This window comes from Plectropomus leopardus, chromosome 20 (assembly GCF_026936395.1).
Source record: "Plectropomus leopardus strain MGB_pleo_1.0 chromosome 20, ASM2693639v1, whole genome shotgun sequence".
NCBI classification, from domain to species: Eukaryota; Metazoa; Chordata; class Actinopteri; order Perciformes; family Serranidae; genus Plectropomus; species Plectropomus leopardus.
In genome coordinates, this window is record NC_142195.1 from 19,781,920 (window position 1) to 19,801,292 (window position 19,373).

Here is a 19,373-nt window from a genome sequence, read left to right on the forward strand (position 1 = left end):
TTGTGGGCTTTTGTCAGGTTACATCAAAATATACTCGTGATATTTACCTGTTTAGCTACCTTTCTTTAGTTATTTATTTCTGAAGACCCGGGTGATTTCTGTGACCAATTTAGGGTTTTGCAGGCCCTTAAAAAGTCTTACAAAGTTAAAAATATTTAAAAATCCATTAATGTTACATTTGAACTTCTGAAGTCTCAATTGCTACAAACGCTATATCTGTTTTGTTTACCCATTTTTTTGTATCTATTTTTGGCAAATGAGTCAAGCCCAGACAGGTACTGTCTTTTTAACTTTATAGGTGCACTTACCTGTTGGCAAAATATAGATTAACCCAATTCACTCACTCATATCCATTTATCCACTCATATTGTTTAATTGTTTTTTATATATTTTTATATACTTGTTTCTTACCTCAATGTTGTTTGTCTTAAGTCATTATTGTAGTATTTTTATTATTCAAGGACACTTAGTACTGCCAGGCAAAGGAACAAACACTAGCTCTTCAGCTAACTCACTTACCTTTTATACGTACCTGCAATTCTTGAATATGAAAAGTATGATTTGTGCAAATGTCAGTTGATTTAAAAAATATATATATATCTTGAAAGGATATCGAAAGGCATCAAATTTATATTTCTCATACCTGTGCACACACTGTTGAAGCAAGACCTTCTTAGTCTTTCTTGTCCATAGTTTTTCTTATACTTCAATAGTAATTCTGTTGGTTATAGTAATTTGCTGTGACTTTTCTTGTTTAGAATTGAGTATTTGTAGAGTACTGGTATGTTATTTAACAATCCTGTATGTATTAAGCTTAACATGTCACGTTTTTTTAAACTTGAGATCTATAAGGGGATGTTCTATCTGAGAAAGATTCTATAGTTCACTAAGTGGGTCACTTGGACTGCTCAAGTCCATAGCTGAAGACTTAGAGGTGGATGCAGAAGACATGTCCCCGTCAATATTTGAAACGTGCATTTGTCCCCCCAACAAAGCATTAAAGAAACTTTTTTTTTTTTTTTTTTTTAAACAAAACAAAACATTTACAATTTAAATGTAAAATGATCAAGAGAAGCTCCAAATTGGTGCAAAAAATTCATCAGAATGTATAAAGTTAAGTCTTTGATGCTCAAAATTTTCCAGTGGAAGACCCTCAGACTCTCTTTTTTTATGTGTCCAACCTCCCAGTGTTGAAACAAAACCTAATCCCTTGGATAGTCAAGTTTTCTAAGCCTTCATCTTTGTCCTTTGTGCTTTTGTTGGCCTCTCTTTGTATGTCTGTAGGTCAAACTTTGGGATGCCATCAGGGTCAGTGGCAGTGTGATGATGGAAACTGTATCCCTGATGTCTGGAGGTGTGATGGAACTGGAGACTGTCTGGATGGATCCGATGAAATGGATTGCTTTGGTAGGTGGATTTTCTGTCCCTGTGCAAAAGAACTGTTGTGGACACTTGGCACTGATAAATTGTCCAAATTGTTTGTTATAATTTCCCTTCACCATAGTTGTTTTTCTTTTAAGTCTAAGGGTTTTTAAACCATATATAACAGCACATACATTTCAATAGATGTAGCAGGTTCACTTGTTTTTTTTTCAGTTTTACTTAAGGCCTCGAAGTTGTACAAGATAGCAGAAGCAAAAACAACTTCACACAATTAACTGCTGTTTGAGTCCTATACCTATTTTTTTCGTGTAAACATACGAGTGCTGTGTTACATTGTTTAACATACCCTCATTGACTTCCCCTTTGCACTTCCCCTCACCAGTTCCCCTCAGGTATAGGTCTGTTAAGGTAAACTTATTGTATAGGTTTACTACTAGGCTGATTTTTTTTTTTTAAAGAAACTCTCATTTATGTCTTAATATTTTACTAAAAAAACCTAATAAAACTGTTTGCAGTTATTACTTTCAAACTGTGTGATTAATTTACTCCCAACATTATCTGTATGCTAATTGAAATATTGATATTTTGTAAGATCTCATAAGCCTGCAGCAATAATTGTTATGATAATTGTGATAGCGATCACAAACAGAGATGTCTAAATCAGAAACTGATGCAGCTGATCGCCATGTGCCTGTTGACATACAGGAAATGGAAATCGCAGAGCATTCTGGGAGCAGAGCTACTATCTTGGAGCGATAAGTGTGTGTAGCTATGGTTGCTGCCAGTTTAATTATTTGTCATCTCTTAATTTTTCATCATCAGAATTGCACAAATCCCCATCCCCGCCCACTTTTTCTCTGCACTTCTGTGCGATATATGCTGTTGCGTAATAAAAAGCGCTTAATGAGGGGAAGTGAATGACGGGAAGAGGAACTATTATTGAAACTCAAAGAAAAGGCTAAAGGAATACTTCCCTTTGAAAATTACAATTTATATGGAAATTATTCATGCCATTGAATTCGTGAAGAAAATGTTTTTTCTCGCGTGGCTTCACGAAAACATCTTTTTACTGACTGATCAGGGACTGCTTTTAACAAAAGTAAACTATATCAAACCATCCTTTTACAAGCCCTCACACAACTCGTGCAGTATAATCCAGGTCTCATTTAGTCAGTCGTATGCTCAGTACTTCCCAAACACATGAATTTTTGCTAAAAAAAAAAATAAATAAATCGTAGCATTGCAGTTAGGTTTTGAAAAGTGCATAAATAAGTTTCACTTTCAGTTCAGCTTTAAATAATTGGGATTTAGCAAAAATGCTTGCGTTTCAGAAGTAATGAGCATACACCTGGATAAATAAGATTTGGGTCATACTGCATGAAATGTGTGAGAGCTTGTAAATTGATGTTTTGATTTATTTTTGCTGTTGTTAAACATGATCCCCAATTCTAGAAACAAATCAATATGTTCACCATTTTCTATGGAGGCATGCAAGAAAAACATTCTTCAAAAATGTAAGGTAACTTCATTCAAAGATCAGTCACATTAAAAGAAAGCTACTTCATACAAATAAAATTATGTTGTGCAAAACCTATCTACCTAAAGAGAAAATGTGGGTTGAATGGAATAAAAAAAAAGGTTATTCCCTCCAGCACTCCCAGGCTCTCCTGAATGTCCGCCGGGTCAGTTCCCCTGTGTGGACTCTGTTGGCTGCGTTGATGCATCAGCCCGCTGTGACGGACAGAGCCAGTGTCCCACCGGCTCTGATGAAGAGAACTGTGCAGCTACAGTGGGCTGTTTGGACTCTGACTGGACCTGTCGGAACCACATGTGTATCCCCAAAGAGCTGCGCTGCAACGGACTGAATGACTGCCTGGACAACTCTGACGAAGAGGACTGTGGTGAGAAAAGATTGAGGGTTCAGTGCTGTGCGATTGCAGGCCAGTACACCCAAATTACAAAACCTTGAATATTCATATTTATATATTGTGTCTATTAGAGCGATATAGATAGTTTTGGTTATGTTTTACTAGGTATCCCATCTTTGAAATGTCTTCAGTCCAGACATGTCTTCAACAAAATGTATTTTACTTATTTTGCTTTGCCAAGTGCATATTGGTAGAAAACTAAAGGTTTTTTTTTTAAAAAAAAACCAACCCAAAAGCAGTTAAATGTTTTGTGTTGATGGTCTGCTGTTTTGCAGGTCTGTGTAGTGAAGACAGCATTCGTTGTCCTGAGGGGACGTGTCTGACTGCAGAACAGAGGTGTGATGGGACGGTTCACTGCTCAGATGGTAGCGATGAGCCCTTAACCTGCGGTAGGTTTGGGACAGATTTAACTGAATTACAATGATAGAAATAGCAGCAACAAACTTTCTGACTCCTCACCACAACTACTGGTTATCAGTGTCAACATTATGTTTTATAATGCTGCGCCTCCTCCTGCAGGTCGTATCTGCTCCGTGAACAATGGCGGCTGTAGCCATGTGTGTGTCGATGAACCCTGGGGAGCTCAGTGTGCCTGTCCCGCTGGATATAAGCTCGCTCCCAATGGAGCCGTCTGCAAAGGTGAGTCAGGCAACAAACTTTTCTTTTTCAATAAATTTATGTTTAGGGGTAACTGGTTTTGCAGCAAGGGTTATATCACATAGATACAGAAACAAATGGTACAAGCAAGCTGAAAAGATTAAAGGAATACTTCATGCTCCAAATGAGCTTGAGAAAATGCTGAGTGTTAAGAAGCTTTTTGTAGCGGTATTTCAAATGTTTCCAAATCTCTTGATGCACAGCTCATACATATGAAGCCAAATTACTCTTTGTCCTCAGATCTGGATGAATGTGCCCCACCCTCTGCCCCTTGTATGCATTACTGCACTAACACGGTTGGATCCTATTACTGCTACTGCAGAGACGGCTTTAAACTGAGTGGAGGCTCCACATGTCAAGCTACAGGTAAAGAGGCGGCCTTTTCCCAGTTTTTCTCAATATCAATATACACATGTCGTGGCCCTTTAACTTAGTTGTTTGGTGCCAACTTATCCTCTTCTTGAGCCAGGGATAACACTGAAGACGGGATACTCTGACATGTCGACCAGCATGATGACTAGCTCAGCAGTGTTGCTGAGCTAGTCATCAGTTTATGATGTGAACCCACTTTGGATTTAGTTTCATCCTCTGAGAAGATCAAACCCAACAACAAACATCATGAGGTGCACTTGGACTAAAAGATAACTGATGTGTTAATGGGCTACTTTGATGTGGCTGAGCTGATGACAAAAGAAAGACAGAAAAGTTTAAAAAGATCAAAGTTGCAGTTCAAATAGAAACAGTCGAGCCGGTCACATCAAGGTAGAAACACTCACCTGAATTGTTGGTCATAAAAGTATGACAAAATGGGCAAAATTGAGGAATTGCATTGTCAGCAGGGTTATTTTTTCTTCCCAAATGTAGCTAGTAATTATTTTTAGTGAATGTTTTAACTTTGCTAATTTCTGGACTTGTCCCTACTTATTCCTTGTTTTAGAAATTGAAGGATGGTGAACTAACTAACTGCTTCAGTTCAAATATTTACATTCTGCATGTGTCCAGGTAATGCTACCAGACTGCTAACAGTGCAGAGGAGCTCAGTCGGGCTAATAAACGTGAAGACTCAACAGTTTGAAGTTATCCACACTCCAGTGGCCGACCCAGCGGCCTTGACTTTTGATATTGCCCGAGGCTGGTACTACTGGGCTGACAACCATGGCAGCATTTACAGAAGTGATGGACAGCAAACCCAGACAATCTACACTGGTTAGTTCCCCCAAAATGTTTTTTTGTGATTCTATTTTAGAGGTATCATGGTGATAGCACCAGCCAGCTATATGTTTCAACTGTGAGGAATGTTATGTCTTTATTGTTTGAAGTGATTGAAGCTTTAACATGCAATGTACTGTTTTTTTTAATGATAGTCTACTGAAGTGTTTTCCAACTTTTTGCCTTATGACCCCATAAAGTAAAGCTATGTCTATTTATGATTACCTGTCACAAGTTTCAACTAGTAAAATAATGTCTGAATAACTTTGTTGAAGTCCTGAAACACCTACAATTATCCAGTTTTTCACTAGAAAAAAAAAGTTAACACAAGTCGGAAACAATGCTATGCAGCCAGTACTGGAATCAGATTCTACAAATAGTATAATACTAATAATATTTGTGTACCCTAATCCTTATCTGCAAATGTGTGGAAATGCCAGTTCTAACAGAATGAATAGACATGCAACAAAATAATCATTAAAAAAAGCTGCACAGTATTTGAATGTTGATTCAGAATTTGTCAGTGTTATGAATTAACCTTCAAAGCCTCATACTATTCAGTACAGTGCTTCAAATAATTTTTACTTATCAAGTATTTCCCATATCTCATCTTGGACTTGACTGCAATGTTTGAGTTTTATGCTGTGATTTTCAAGTCATAAAAATAAAGCGTTTGAAAAGGAAAGGATTCTTGAAAAGTATTCTGTAAATGGTCACTTTTCTATCCACAGAAAGTGACCAATAAAAAAGAAAAAAAAACAATAATTCAGACTCAAGATGCATCAAAATGTTGTTTAATTTTTGAGCTGTCTTCAATGAAATGTACCTTATGCACTCTTCAATGTTTCATCTGTCATAAAATTAACTTTCTAGAAGCCCCATACGGTTTTACCCATTATAGAATGCATTTGGTCCACATTAGAATTTGCCCCCACATCTGCAGAAAAGCACGACATTTCTAAACAGAATTTCTTTTCAACAGGGGAGCCTGGAATCAAGGGTCTAGCTTGTGATTGGCTGAATGGAAACCTGTTCTGGACCAATCTGAAGACAGAGTCAATCTACATGCAGGCAGCTGATGGGAAAAGTTACACTCCTTTGCTGAGCAAAAACATCCGCCCATCAGAGTTGGTGCTTGTACCGGTGGAGAGGTACGCTACTTTCATTCTGTCTGTCTGCTACACATGATTTAAATGAATCTCATTTCAATATTTAAACGTTATTAAATGATGATCTTGGTCTCAGTGAATGGTAAATCAACTTTTATGTACAGTGGATGGAACGTGGAGTTCAATTATGCTGAAGTATTGAAATGAGCTTTGTACCCAAAAAGATGACAATACACTGGGTCGTGCTTATTCAAATTCTCTGATTTTGCCTCCCAGCGTAATGTTCTGGATGAATGTCGGCCCCAGAGTGACGATCGAGAAGTCGTGGATGGACGGGTCAGAAAGAAGCAGTCTGACTGTGCTCACTGCTCAGTCAGCTCACAGCCTCACTGCTGACGTGGCTGCCAGGAGGCTGTTCTGGATCAGTGACATCAAGAAAGTGAGTTAAGGAAAGAAACATAAACACACTGGTGTATGCTACCTAAAAGCATCATGTAATGTTGTAGATATACATAATTATGATACATATTAGACCTTTATTTACTGCAGACATTTTAGGAGAAGCACATGTTACTTTTTACATTAATGGTTGCTTGATGCTATTTAAGTGTCCCAGTAAAGTGAACTTTTTTTTCAGTCTATAGAGACGGTAAAGTTGGACGGAACTAGTCGTCAGTCCTTCACAGGATTGTTCAACAGGAGACCGGCTCTCAGCCTGGCTGTGTTTGAAAGTTCGTTCTACTGGGTGGACGACAAAGGACTGTGGCAGGCTCCACAGAATCAACCAAACCAGAAGCAATTAATCTGGAAAGCCGCACAGCCAATTTTGGCTGTTTACCACGAGCTTCAGCAGCCTCGAGGTACGTAGGAACAATAGAGTTAGAGCAATATGGCATTAAAGTATCTCTTTCTTTGAATTTACACTGATATCTGAGGGTATGGTCATCATTACCATTCAGTTACATCTGATTTTCATACAGTACCACTCAGTGTTAATTTTGTTTGTGAAAACTATGATTACATTTGTTTAGTCAAATATCCCCATGACTAAGACCAGACAGCACTGGCGTCATTAAATGCTAACCGGACTATATGAAAATATTGGTGACAAAAAAAGACATGACTAAAATATAGTTCAAAAGGAATTTCACTTAAATTTCTCTTTATTTTTGATGACAAAAACAGGATACAAAATATAGGAGATTAAATATAATAATAAAAACTAAGGAGATAAAAAAAATATAAAAAAAGACAGTCTGGTACGTTCAAAAAATTATACCACCTTACTGTAATGCAGCTTTTAAAACTAGGAAAAGACCAAAACTATGATACTATAATTTTCACAATATATGGTATCAAGTCTCATGTCAGGGTATGGATGTAAAACTTTATATTGTCCAGCCCTACTACAAACCACTGTGTGTAGTCTTCATAGTTGTTTAACGTACCTTATAACAATGCTCACATTTAAAAATGTCCTGCTGTCATCGATCAGGGTCTTCTGCATGTGTGAAGAGTCTGTGTCACCTCTGCCAGCTAACTAAAGGAAACCCTGTTGGATTCACCTGTGCTTGTCCAAACTCCAAAGTGCTGCTGCTTGATGGAACGTGTGAATGTAGGTTTACCATGACTTTACTATTCCTGAGTTACAAATACCTCAGCATAAGTAACATAACCAGTCCTGTCATATTGTTTATTGCTATTATGGGACTAACATTCATTTTCTCCGGTCCTTTTACACTGTAAGCTTTTTTTTTTTTTTTTTTTTTTGTCCCACAGATCCGAGCTTTGTATATGCTTCCATGACCAGCATCAATGTGCTGGAGTTTAGTGGCGGAGAGCCGACCAAAGTCCAGCTGTTTACCACTGACAGTGGCATCCTGTCATTTGATCTGGACTGGTACAAAGACTGGCTGTACTGGGCAAACCAAACTGGCCACATCCAACGCACCAGTCTAACCCAGGTCAAGACTGAGGTGGTCCCAACACCTTTGCCAGGTAAATGCTTTAAGTTTTCTTTTGGTTTGTACAGACATGGGTAACTGATGCTGCTTTTGTAGCAGAAATAAGAGAATAATTCTGTATTTATTATTATTTAATAGAAAGAAACTGAAATCATGCAAATAGATTACAGGTATACTATGCAGCATTGTCTGTTACTGTTGAAATGCTTGGAAATGCTTGTCGGTGAAAGTAAAAGTAAAAGTCAACCCCAGATTCACTTTAGTTTGGCTTTTCGTCCAACTATGTTTGTGGAGTTTTTTGGCGCTTTCTCTTGGATGCATAACTCTAACCTCATGCCCATAAATGACCCAAACACAGAAAATAAGAAAACACAGATCGAGGGCAGAGTCTCTGCACAAAAATACACCACCACATACTTCCAGTGGGTGAGAGTGGTTACTTCTGTATGAATAAATTATTAATAAATTAATTCAAAACCAGATCAAAAATTCTTTGTTAATACAAATCATTTTTTTGTTTTAACCTTACTTGATAGTCAGTTGCATATAAGCTATAAACCAACTGGTTCCCATTACAGCTTTACAGCTTTCTACACATTTTATACTGACTCTCACTTCTTTTTTTTCTTCTTTTTATTTTTTGCTTCTTTAGTTTGTCTGATAAAAGTAGACCAGAGGAGAGGGAACCTTTACTGGGTATCATGTGACCAAAACAGCATTGGCACCACCACAGCTACCAGCCAATACCCGCAGCAGCTTTACCATACGACAAAGGAGATTCGAGACCTGTATCTGGACTGGCTGAGGGGCAGCATCCTCTGGCTGGAGGAGGACCGAGTCCTCAGCATGAGCATGATGGGAGGCAAACCCAAAGAGCTGCTGCAGTTAGCAGCAGGAGGAGTCACAGGAAACATCGCCTTTGACCTCAGGGCGAACAGTCTGCTCTGGAACTCAAAGAGGGCAGGTATGTCTGTTACTCCTGTACATGCTAGTGATGAAATGTTGCTCAAATGTCTCACCATTAAGATCTTGAAGCAGTAAGAGTGGAATTGTTTGAAAAGAACTGAAGAAGTGATAAATGTTTTAGAATATGAAATGCGTGTTTTGAAACGAGATACTGGTAATTTTTCTAGAGAGCAGTTTTTCTAGAGAACTAGATGGTGACTGTGTTTACATGCACACTAATATTCTGCTATTATTCTGAATATGACAATATTTAGAATTTTATACAGCTCATGTTCTGTTTTGGATATTCTGATGTAGACTTTTTTCCAAAATGAGCATTTACGATTAGGACATGCGGGCTATGCTGGTATTATTCTTGTTTGAGGTATATTCTTTAGACGGTATACAGCGCTCTCAGAACATGCATCTCACCTGGGTTTTTTTCATGCACTCACATACACGTCCTTGTAACTGTTTACGGTGATGTCATGGATTTTTGTACACAAACCAGCTAACAAACAGTTTGTAAGGCTGTGGGGTAGAGATGCATGCCCGTAAAAAAAGCTCACATTTCTGGTTGGAAGAAGAAACACAGCTCCTTTTAAACATTTTGAAAGACTAACAGATTTTTGGAAATGCGCAAGTGTCGTTACGCCAACCTTTTCAAGAAGGTGGTTGAAGGAATGAAAGAGGGAAGCTGTGTTTACAAGGCCAAACAAGTCCCCCATGGCTAGAAAACTTTTAAAAAATGGTAGTGGTATTGATGTGAAGGAGCAAAATGGCACAAGCAGTTCCAGTCATTCCACATATCCATATTTTGTTGTGACAAACGACATGTTTGGGCACATAATCAGAGTATGCACAGCTGCATGCAAATAAGAACCTTAGTGGAATATTCATTTTTGTTAGCTAAACAAACAGTTTCATAGGAATATTTTATAGGTTAAGGGCAAAAACTGGAATATTTTATGTATGTAAAAAAAGTCAGTTTTGTTTTCAAGGTCTGTTTTTGGATTGCTATGGTAGTAGTGCATGCACCTGCTTCATCTCATTAGCTAGAGCCTGATTACCTATAAAAATAAAACCTTAGAGGAGTACTTGAGCGCTTTAATCATGTTCTTTTCATATTCAAATTTCATCCACATAAAAATGATCAAATGATGAAATTTGCTGTGATGCTGCAGCAATAATAGTTGATGGGGTGTTCAGAGAGATTAACTGTGATCAGTTTAGGGACTACTGGGGTTAGACAGTTTATCAAAATTGCTATTTTTGCTCCTACAAACAAGAACTCTGAATCTGGTGATGAATGGTTTATCAGACTTAATTTCCCAGCATGCACATAATCTTTGGAAGTAAATATTTACAGGTACAGGCCTGCCAAATGAGTTTTGGGTCTTGCACTTTTTACAGGTTTGACAACAATGAGTTTGCTGCAGGAAAGAAGCCACCGAGCCGGTAGAAGATTGAACATTTCAGGCTCAGTTATTGCTGCCTTTGAGCCTTTCCTGTTGTCCCTCTCTGATGATGTCATGACTTTGTGGGACCGGCGTGACGGGAGCCGCATCCAGGACTTTACTGTCAGAGGTCATGTGTTCAGTGTTATCGCTGCACTCAAGGACATCAGTACAGGTTAGACAGATTTTTATTTATTAGTAAGTATTTAGCTTTTACTTGAATTAAGTTTTTGGTGTGAGTTGTATTTTTTTTTTCTCGGATTTTCTGTTAAAAGTTTCTACTTGTGAGTCTGGGTCGATCTGCAGAGGCCATCATGGCTCATGTCAGAGTTTTACAAAGCACTTAGCAAAGTTTCTATGATTCAGTTAAAGGTGGATCATTTTTGGCTTACAGCAATTTTTGGTATATTTGCATGAAACTAACGATTTTACTCTTTAATACTTCATTTTCTCATCTCCAATTTTTCGAATTTTCCATAGCGCCCAATACTCCAGTCTGCAATAAACCCTCTGTGTTCTGCCGACATACATCAATCTGCGTCTCACAAGCCCAGCTGTGTGATGGGAAAAAGGACTGCCCTGACGGAGATGATGAGAATTTCTGTGTAACCACATGTCCATCTAAAGGTAAATGGTCCATATCATTTGTTTAAATACTCAATGCACCTCTAAAATGATTTGAGTAGTCAACATATTCACCACTGACTTGACTGATAAGTTCTATAGAGGGTGCAATAATCTTTTTTTTTCTTCCTTAATTTCCAATCTTAGATGATTTCAAGTGCAAGGACCAGAGCAGTTGTGTCTCCAGGAATCTTGTTTGTGACGGTCGTTCTCATTGTCGCGACAGCTCAGATGAGGTCAACTGTCCGACCGTAACCTCTCCTGCAGCTCGGGCAAAAGTCCTGAAGTGTCGCACAGGCTCGAAGCCGTGTAAAGACGGGACAGAGTGTGTTTTATACAGCCACGTGTGTGATGGGGAAGAGGACTGTCGTGATGGCTCAGATGAGGATGACTGTCCGACTGTAGATTCACCTGCAGATCCACCTGCAGATCCACCCAACAATGTGATGTGTCGAACAGGCTCAAAGCCATGCAAAGAAGGGACAGAGTGTGTTTTATACAGCCACGTGTGTGATGGGGAAGAGGACTGTCGTGATGGCTCAGATGAGGATGACTGTCCGACTGTAGATTCACCTGCAGATCCACCTGCAGATCCACCCAACAATGTGATGTGTCGAACAGGCTCAAAGCCATGCAAAGACGGGACAGAGTGTGTTTTATACAGCCACGTGTGTGATGGGGAAGAGGACTGTCGTGATGGCTCAGATGAGGATGATTGTCCGACTGTAGATTCACCTGCAGATCCACCTGCAGATCCACCTGCAGATCCACCCAACAATGTGATGTGTCGAACAGGCTCAAAGCCATGCAAAGACGGGACAGAGTGTGTTTTATACAGCCACGTGTGTGATGGGGAAGAGGACTGTCGTGATGGCTCAGATGAGGATGATTGTCCGACCATAGCAACTGTAGCTTCTCCTGCAGCTCAGGCAAGCACCCTGAAGTGTCGCTTGGGCTCGAAGCCATGTAAAGATGGCAAAGAGTGTGTTTTATACAGCCACGTGTGTGATGGGGAAAAGGATTGTCGGGACGGATCAGATGAGGATGAATGTTCGAGTGTAACTCAGGCCAACACTCTGACATGTCAAACAGGCTCAAAGCCATGTAAAGATGGCACACAGTGTGTTATTTTCAGTGCTGTGTGTGATGGGAAAAAGGACTGTCTTGATGGCTCAGATGAACAGGGATGTGGTGAGTTCCCTAGATGTAATCTCACTTGGAACAGTTGTTCCTTTTTTTGTTTGTTTGTTCTTATGATGAAATTAATTTTGTGGTAGTATATGTAATTAAATATTTAACAGATAATACTTTTACTTTTTTGGTTTAATTTTTATAATTCAATTCTTGCTTTATCTCCCAAGGTGCCAAAGAACAGACCATGACTCCAACAAAACTAAACAAAATACCACCTGCTTCCAAACCTGCTCCGACTGTGCCGGCCTGCAGCAGCCCCTCTATGCTCTGTCCCAATTCTGCTGCTCACATATGCATTTCTCCAAGCCAGATTTGCAACGGGCGTAAAGACTGTCCTGATAGCTTTGATGAACAGAACTGTGTGAAAAGATGTCCCTCTAAAAGTAAGCCTTTAAATATTGAGTTTTTTTGCTCTGCGAATTTCAAATATTTTGCATTTTCTCTGGTCTCAAATATTGTTTTGAGGAAAGGATTCTTTCAAAGTGTCCTGAAACTTGCAGATGGTTGTTTTCCACAACTTTCTTCCAGACGACTTCCGTTGCAAGGACCGCAGGAGCTGCATCTCAAAGAGTCTCGTTTGTGACGGACGCGCTCATTGCCACGATGGGTCTGATGAGGTCAACTGTGTAAGCGTTGCTCCACCTGCAGCTCCGGCAAAGGTCCTGAAGTGTCGCATTGGCTCCAAACTGTGTCGAGACGGGACAGAATGTGTCCTCTTCAGTCATGTTTGTGACGGAGAGAAAGACTGCCGAGATGGATCAGATGAAGAAGAATGTGGTGAGTTTTCATTCAGAGGTTTAAAAAGGTCATACATGTCAAAGGGCTTTGCAGAGAGGCACTATTTGCTGTTTCTGATAAGGGAAAAATTGCACAGTATCCTGACTCTTGAGAAATTTTCTCCTTCTCATTTCCTGGAAATACTCTGTTTGGTTTTTTTGCAAATTGGCGCCTGGATACAGCGCGCAGGAGGCAGGGCATGAAGTAGATTACACCGTGGTCATGTAGCCTGTTTGTAATTTGGACATAAACAACAGAGTCTCTTGTTGTTCCTTGAAGTTGTCTCAAGAGTTCAGCTTCGGCCTCTACTGACAGAATGTAACCAATCTTAAGGCGACCTCTAGCTCACCTGGTAGAGTGTGCGCCACACGTGAGCCGAGGCCTTGGCAGCAGCCTGGGTTTGACCCTGTTATCACATGCCATTTCCCCTCTTTCTCTCTCCACCTCCTGTCTGTCTCTAGCTGAACTATAATTTAAAAAAACAATAAAAGCACAAAGATAATCAAGAGACAAATAAATTCTCAAATGTTGTAATCTCTTAGTTACACATTTCTATTGCCATTTTCCTGTAAATGGCCTTTCATTTCCCTCGGTTGTTTTGTTTTCTTCCTGTTTCTATGAGCAGTGTAATAGAAACTTCATCAGGACGCCCACTCACTCCCCATGAATTTTCCAACAACAACCTGCTCTATTCACACATTGGCTCACTTGGACATTACACAGACTTTTTACCAGGAGCTGACAACAGTCTGTTTAATGTCTGATTCATTGATCCAGACATTTGCGTTCTCAGATACAGCTCTAGATAATTTCAGGTTTGCAGTGCATGTGTGAAAGGGGCTTTTGTGTAATATTTCTAGATGCTGCAGACACTGGCATTACCATTCTAGCAGAAAATGTCCAAATAAATAAATCTCCTGCACCCGTCGAGCCATCTACTCAGCCTCCCAGCAAGCTGTCCTGCAGCACCCCCTCAGTTCTGTGTCCAGGTTCTTCTTTGTGCCTCAGCCCAACACAGATATGTGACGGAAAGAGAGACTGTCCTGATGGATCTGATGAGAACTGTGTGAAGAGATGCCCTTACAGAAGTAAGTGATTAAGTTATTGCTTTTGGTTCTCTGAAAACTGAGTTTCCAGCAAATGTGTTGGTTCCTATTATGTATTTATGAAGTTAATCTGATACAATTCCGCTCATGTTTTGGGGTATTCTTAACCATCCACAGCTGATTTCCGCTGCAAAGATCGAAGGAGCTGTGTCTCAAGGAGTCTGGTTTGTGATGGACGCTCTCACTGTCACGATGGCTCAGATGAGGTGGACTGTGCGAGCATAGCTCCACCCATAACAAATCTCCTGAAGTGTCGCATGGGCTCCAGACTATGTCGAGACGGGTCAGAATGTGTCCTCCACAGTCACGTTTGCGACGGAGAGAAAGACTGCCGAGACGGATCAGATGAAGAAGAATGCGGTGAGTTTTAGCCAAAGTGATGCTTTTGCAAAGTGGACTAAATGTAATGATGGCTTGTGAATGAAGAAGGCAAATCTCTTTCTGTCAGATTTTCTGCCAAAATGAAAATATTTCCCTCTAGCTTTGTTCATTTTCTTACGTAAAATTGCCTGGCAAATGTTCTCATATAAGGAGCTGTATTCTTTTGAATAACTATCTATTAAGAGTGATGCTTAATGTAAAATTTACTATCATTTTGAGAAGTTTGTATGAATAAGCAAGATTAATAAATTGCATAAAATAACACAGAATAACTTAATCTTATATCTTTTATTTAATTTCTTTATAAATGACACGTCATCACCACCGCAACATATTGTCATGCATATTTAGTTTTACTGTCCTTTCATTCTGTTTTTCCTGTGTTGTCCACAAAGTGTTGTCTGTCTGCCATCTGTCACCTGCCTGATTGCATGTGATAATGTCATCAGGCCTATATTTCTGGCGATGGCGATGATATTTGGATGTTTTTAAATGGAACCTCAAACTTTGATTTACTGGTGTGTTCAATTTTTAGATGTTGCTGCAGACATTGCTCCTACCACTGCTGCAGAAAGTGTCCGGTTAAATAAATCCCCGGCCATAACCTCAGCCAAGCCTCCCAGCATGCCATCCTGCACCAGTCCTTCATTTCAGTGCCCAGCTTCCTCTTTATGCATCAGCCCGACTCAGATATGTGATGGAAAGAGAGACTGTCCTGATGGATCAGATGAGAACTGTGTGAAAAGATGCCCCTCAAGGAGTGAGTAGTCAGTTTGATGGGCTGATTTGAAACCGTTTTTCTGTGATTTGAACCACGCTGGAAAAGTGGACTGTTATGCTTTTGTTATATCATTGACTCTAGATAATGACTGACTTATTAAATGCCTTCGTCCTCAGCTGACTTCCGTTGCAAAGACCGTCGAAGCTGCGTCTCAAAGAGTCTGGTTTGTGACGGTCGCTCTCACTGTCACGACGGCTCAGATGAGGTCAACTGTCCAAGCGCGGCTCCTCCTGCAGCTCGAGTTAACGTCCTAAAGTGTCGCATTGGCTCCAGACTGTGTCAAGACGGGACAGAATGTGTCCTCTTCACTCACGTTTGTGACGGAGAGAAAGACTGCCGGGATGGATCAGATGAAGAGGGATGTGGTCAGTATTCATTTCAATGTTTTCAAAGCTAATACAAATGTAAAAGGGCTCATGCTTTGATACACAAGTCAGCATTCCTTCAACTGTCTCTTGCCTTAATATTTCTAGATGCTGGAGACACTGGCACTACAATTCTTGCAGAAAATGTCCAAATAAATGAATCTCCTGCACCCGTTGAGCAGTCTTCTCAGCCTCCCACCAAGCCATCCTGCAGCAGCCCCTCAATTCTGTGTCCAGGTTCTTCTTTATGCCTCAGCCCGACACAGATATGTGATGGAAAAAGAGACTGCCCTGATGGATCTGATGAGAACTGTGTGAAGAGATGCCCTTCTAAGAGTGAGTCATTAAGCAGTTATATTTGCTTCTTTGAGATTCAGTTTCCAACAAATCCCAGTAAACGCAAATCTGATACAATTCCACTCATGTCTTTCAATATTCTTTTACCTTTTGTAGCTGACTTCCGTTGCAAAGATCGTCGAAACTGCGTCTCGAAGAGTCTGGTCTGTGACGGTCGCTCTCACTGCCATGACGGCTCAGATGAGGTCAACTGTCCGAGTGTAGCTCAGCCTGTAGCTAAGGCCAACGTCTTGAAGTGCCGTGTGGGCTCAAAGCCATGTAGCGACGGCAGAGAGTGTGTTTTATACAGCCACGTGTGTGACGGAGAGATTGACTGCATGGACGGATCCGATGAACAGGGATGCCAAGAAACCTGCAAACAAGGTTGTGTCACTAAACTTTAATGTTCATGAAATTTAAAAGATGCTGTTGAACTGTACATTTTTAAACTGTGAAATAAATATGCACACACACACTAAGATTAGCTGTAATGTCGCTTCATTCAAATTCTTCAAATAGTGATATCTTCTATTTGTACTCTCCCCAGGTGAGTTTCAGTGCTCCCATGGGAAGATGTGCATTCCTGAGGCTGAGGTGTGTGACGGAAAGTCGCAGTGTCGCGACCAGTCTGATGAACTGGACTGCTGGAAACCAACCAAGAGCTGTGAGCATCGCTGCACCGACGGCAAGCGCTGCATTCCAAAGACATTCCTCTGCGATGGAGAGAGAGACTGCGTGGATGGCTCGGATGAGGTCGGCTGTGGTAAGTCTTCAGATCTAGTTTTTAAATCTTAATCCACTGGTGATGAAGTGAATGCACCTGCTAATTCCAACCATCAATGAATGTTTGAAAGCTGTGATTTATGATGGAGGTAGAAATATATCCTCAGAAATAAAGTGAATAAACTGACTTTTTTTTTCTTTTATATGTTTATGTACCTTTAATTTATCTAGGATTATTTTTAAAGCTTGCTACCCAACTATCCTGCCAATAAGTGCTTCGGGTTTTACATTTAACACTTCTCCTGTCCAGACCCAGGTACTGATGCAACTACAGAGTCAGCGGTTCTTGCTCCAGCATCAACTTGCATCACTCCTTCAATTCTCTGTCCTGGTTCATCATTGTGCATCTCTCACAATAAGCTGTGTGATGGACAAAAAGACTGCCCTGATGGATCTGATGAGAATAGCTGTATGGTTCAATGCAAAAATCCAGGTATGTCTGAGTCCTGCAACAACCATAATGCAAATGTTGTTCACCTATCAAATTCTGGCAATTTTGTGGCAACATAATCACGTCTAGCCATTAAAAAACATTTGCACTGCAGTAAAACAAACAACCTTTTTCCTTCCTCTTGCTGCACATAAAGAGAGGCCTACACCTGTATTAGCAGGGTGGTCTAGCAGTAATCTAACGGCACTATAAATTACATATATTTATATATTAAAAAAAAAATCGGGGGTATTGACATTATAACATACGACGAGGCAATCGAAGCTTGATTCAAAAACCTCAATAGAAAATTGGAATGTAAAAACAATTTAAAAAACAATCGATGCAACCCTAGTATCCAGCAAACTAATGCAGGCATGGACTGGCTGTGGTAGAGTTTAAAGGAAAAACGTGGAAGTGCTGTAGTCTGAAAAATCTTTTACAATGACAGTGTGAGGGTACATGTCTGTGGGCAGCTTTGAAATCTATAAAAAGGATTTCATAGCACCCATTTTCCTCTCCCTACTTTCACCCTTTCTTTCCTGCATATCAGATGACTTCTTATGCAGCAACCAGAGGATATGCGTCCCCAGGCAGGAAGTATGTGACGGCCGTGCCCACTGTCCCGACGGCTCAGATGAGAAGCAGTGTCAGTCAGCGGTTCCTGCTGCTCCGCGTAAGCCAACACGAAAAATACAATACAAGATGGAAGCAGTAGATGTAGTGCAAGCACATTTTATTGATATTATAATTTTTACTTTTATGGCTCTTACTTGATATGCTTGCTGTTAAAAATATATCAACAACAGGTAAACCATTTATCAACACAGCAACCACCTAGACACACTACCATATACCATTTTGCTCAGCTGCCAAGCTCGCATAACTTCTTGTACATCAGTTGCTGATAAAGTAAATAAATACCTGACTTAAAAACCCATTAAATGCTTGATTTTCTCTCTGCCAAGCCTCCAACAATGTGCCCGGTTCCAGATCAGCCCCACTGAGGTGCCGCACAGGTTTCAAGCCATGTAAAGATGGTCTGGAGTGTGTTATGTACAGCCATGTGTGTGACGGAGAGAAGGACTGCAAAGATGGATCAGACGAAGAGGGCTGCGCTGCTCACTGCAAAGCAGGTTTGCTACATGCATTGTGGCAGTGAAAAGCAGCCTGTGATGCTTTAATCTGCTTTTTCAGTTACAAAGAAAATGTCTAGAGCAGAGAGACCAGATCCCAACAAACCAAATGAGGGACAAAGAGCTGAGCTGATGTGGGACAATGTGGGACACGTTGGGATGAATTGCTGAAAGAGAGGCACTACCTGCACTGAATTATCTTTAAGGAGTCTCTGTTCTCTCCTCCAGATGAGTTCCGCTGTTCTCACGGGAACAGATGCATCCCACCGGGGAAGGTGTGTGACGGCGAGTACAACTGTCAAGACCGATCCGATGAATTAGACTGTTCGCATCTGATGGAGGGGTGCCATCATCGCTGTGATAACAACACTCGCTGTATACCAGACACCTTCCTGTGTGATGGGGAGAGAGACTGTGCTGATGGGTCAGATGAAGAGAAGTGTGGTAGGTGACGTCCAAATAGAGAAACTTGGCTCAAACCAACAATCTTATGATAAACGTTTGATCAATGAAGATGAATATAAAACATATCCACAACATCAGATATCCACATTTCATGTTTCCAGGTTTGGTTCCTTGTGCCATTGACCAGTATCGCTGTCTGAGCGGTCAGTGTGTGTCTGAGGCCCTGAGATGTGATGGTTATGCTGACTGCAGTGACCACTCTGATGAGGCGCACTGCACAAGACCTCCGCGCTGCCCGACACAGCTGCGATGTCCGCAGAGCCACGAGTGTCTGCAGAAAGAGTGGCTTTGTGATGGTGAAGACGACTGCAGAGACGGGTCAGATGAGAAGGTAAGGCATGTG

General features: G+C 40.5%; 1 protein-coding gene across 1 annotated transcript in view; it reads left to right on the forward strand.

Annotated features, from left to right (window-relative positions):
- The window catches only part of lrp13b (low-density lipoprotein receptor related-protein 13 b), a 34,154-nt gene that overhangs the window by 403 nt on the left and 14,378 nt on the right, over nucleotides 1–19,373 (forward strand). Inside the window, exons 2-30 of the mRNA XM_042509623.2 lie at nucleotides 1,285–1,407; nucleotides 3,036–3,284; nucleotides 3,587–3,700; nucleotides 3,831–3,950; nucleotides 4,209–4,334; nucleotides 4,971–5,174; nucleotides 6,160–6,328; nucleotides 6,563–6,725; nucleotides 6,924–7,146; nucleotides 7,782–7,901; nucleotides 8,066–8,284; nucleotides 8,903–9,214; nucleotides 10,609–10,827; nucleotides 11,133–11,279; nucleotides 11,424–12,467; nucleotides 12,638–12,853; nucleotides 12,999–13,247; nucleotides 14,108–14,335; nucleotides 14,471–14,713; nucleotides 15,270–15,494; nucleotides 15,632–15,880; nucleotides 15,989–16,216; nucleotides 16,334–16,600; nucleotides 16,764–16,979; nucleotides 17,250–17,432; nucleotides 17,983–18,105; nucleotides 18,398–18,565; nucleotides 18,794–19,009; nucleotides 19,132–19,361. Of these exons, the coding sequence (XP_042365557.2) occupies nucleotides 1,285–1,407; nucleotides 3,036–3,284; nucleotides 3,587–3,700; nucleotides 3,831–3,950; nucleotides 4,209–4,334; nucleotides 4,971–5,174; nucleotides 6,160–6,328; nucleotides 6,563–6,725; nucleotides 6,924–7,146; nucleotides 7,782–7,901; nucleotides 8,066–8,284; nucleotides 8,903–9,214; nucleotides 10,609–10,827; nucleotides 11,133–11,279; nucleotides 11,424–12,467; nucleotides 12,638–12,853; nucleotides 12,999–13,247; nucleotides 14,108–14,335; nucleotides 14,471–14,713; nucleotides 15,270–15,494; nucleotides 15,632–15,880; nucleotides 15,989–16,216; nucleotides 16,334–16,600; nucleotides 16,764–16,979; nucleotides 17,250–17,432; nucleotides 17,983–18,105; nucleotides 18,398–18,565; nucleotides 18,794–19,009; nucleotides 19,132–19,361 (6,593 nt within the window). The remainder of the gene's footprint in view (nucleotides 1–1,284; nucleotides 1,408–3,035; nucleotides 3,285–3,586; nucleotides 3,701–3,830; nucleotides 3,951–4,208; nucleotides 4,335–4,970; nucleotides 5,175–6,159; nucleotides 6,329–6,562; nucleotides 6,726–6,923; nucleotides 7,147–7,781; nucleotides 7,902–8,065; nucleotides 8,285–8,902; nucleotides 9,215–10,608; nucleotides 10,828–11,132; nucleotides 11,280–11,423; nucleotides 12,468–12,637; nucleotides 12,854–12,998; nucleotides 13,248–14,107; nucleotides 14,336–14,470; nucleotides 14,714–15,269; nucleotides 15,495–15,631; nucleotides 15,881–15,988; nucleotides 16,217–16,333; nucleotides 16,601–16,763; nucleotides 16,980–17,249; nucleotides 17,433–17,982; nucleotides 18,106–18,397; nucleotides 18,566–18,793; nucleotides 19,010–19,131; nucleotides 19,362–19,373) is intronic.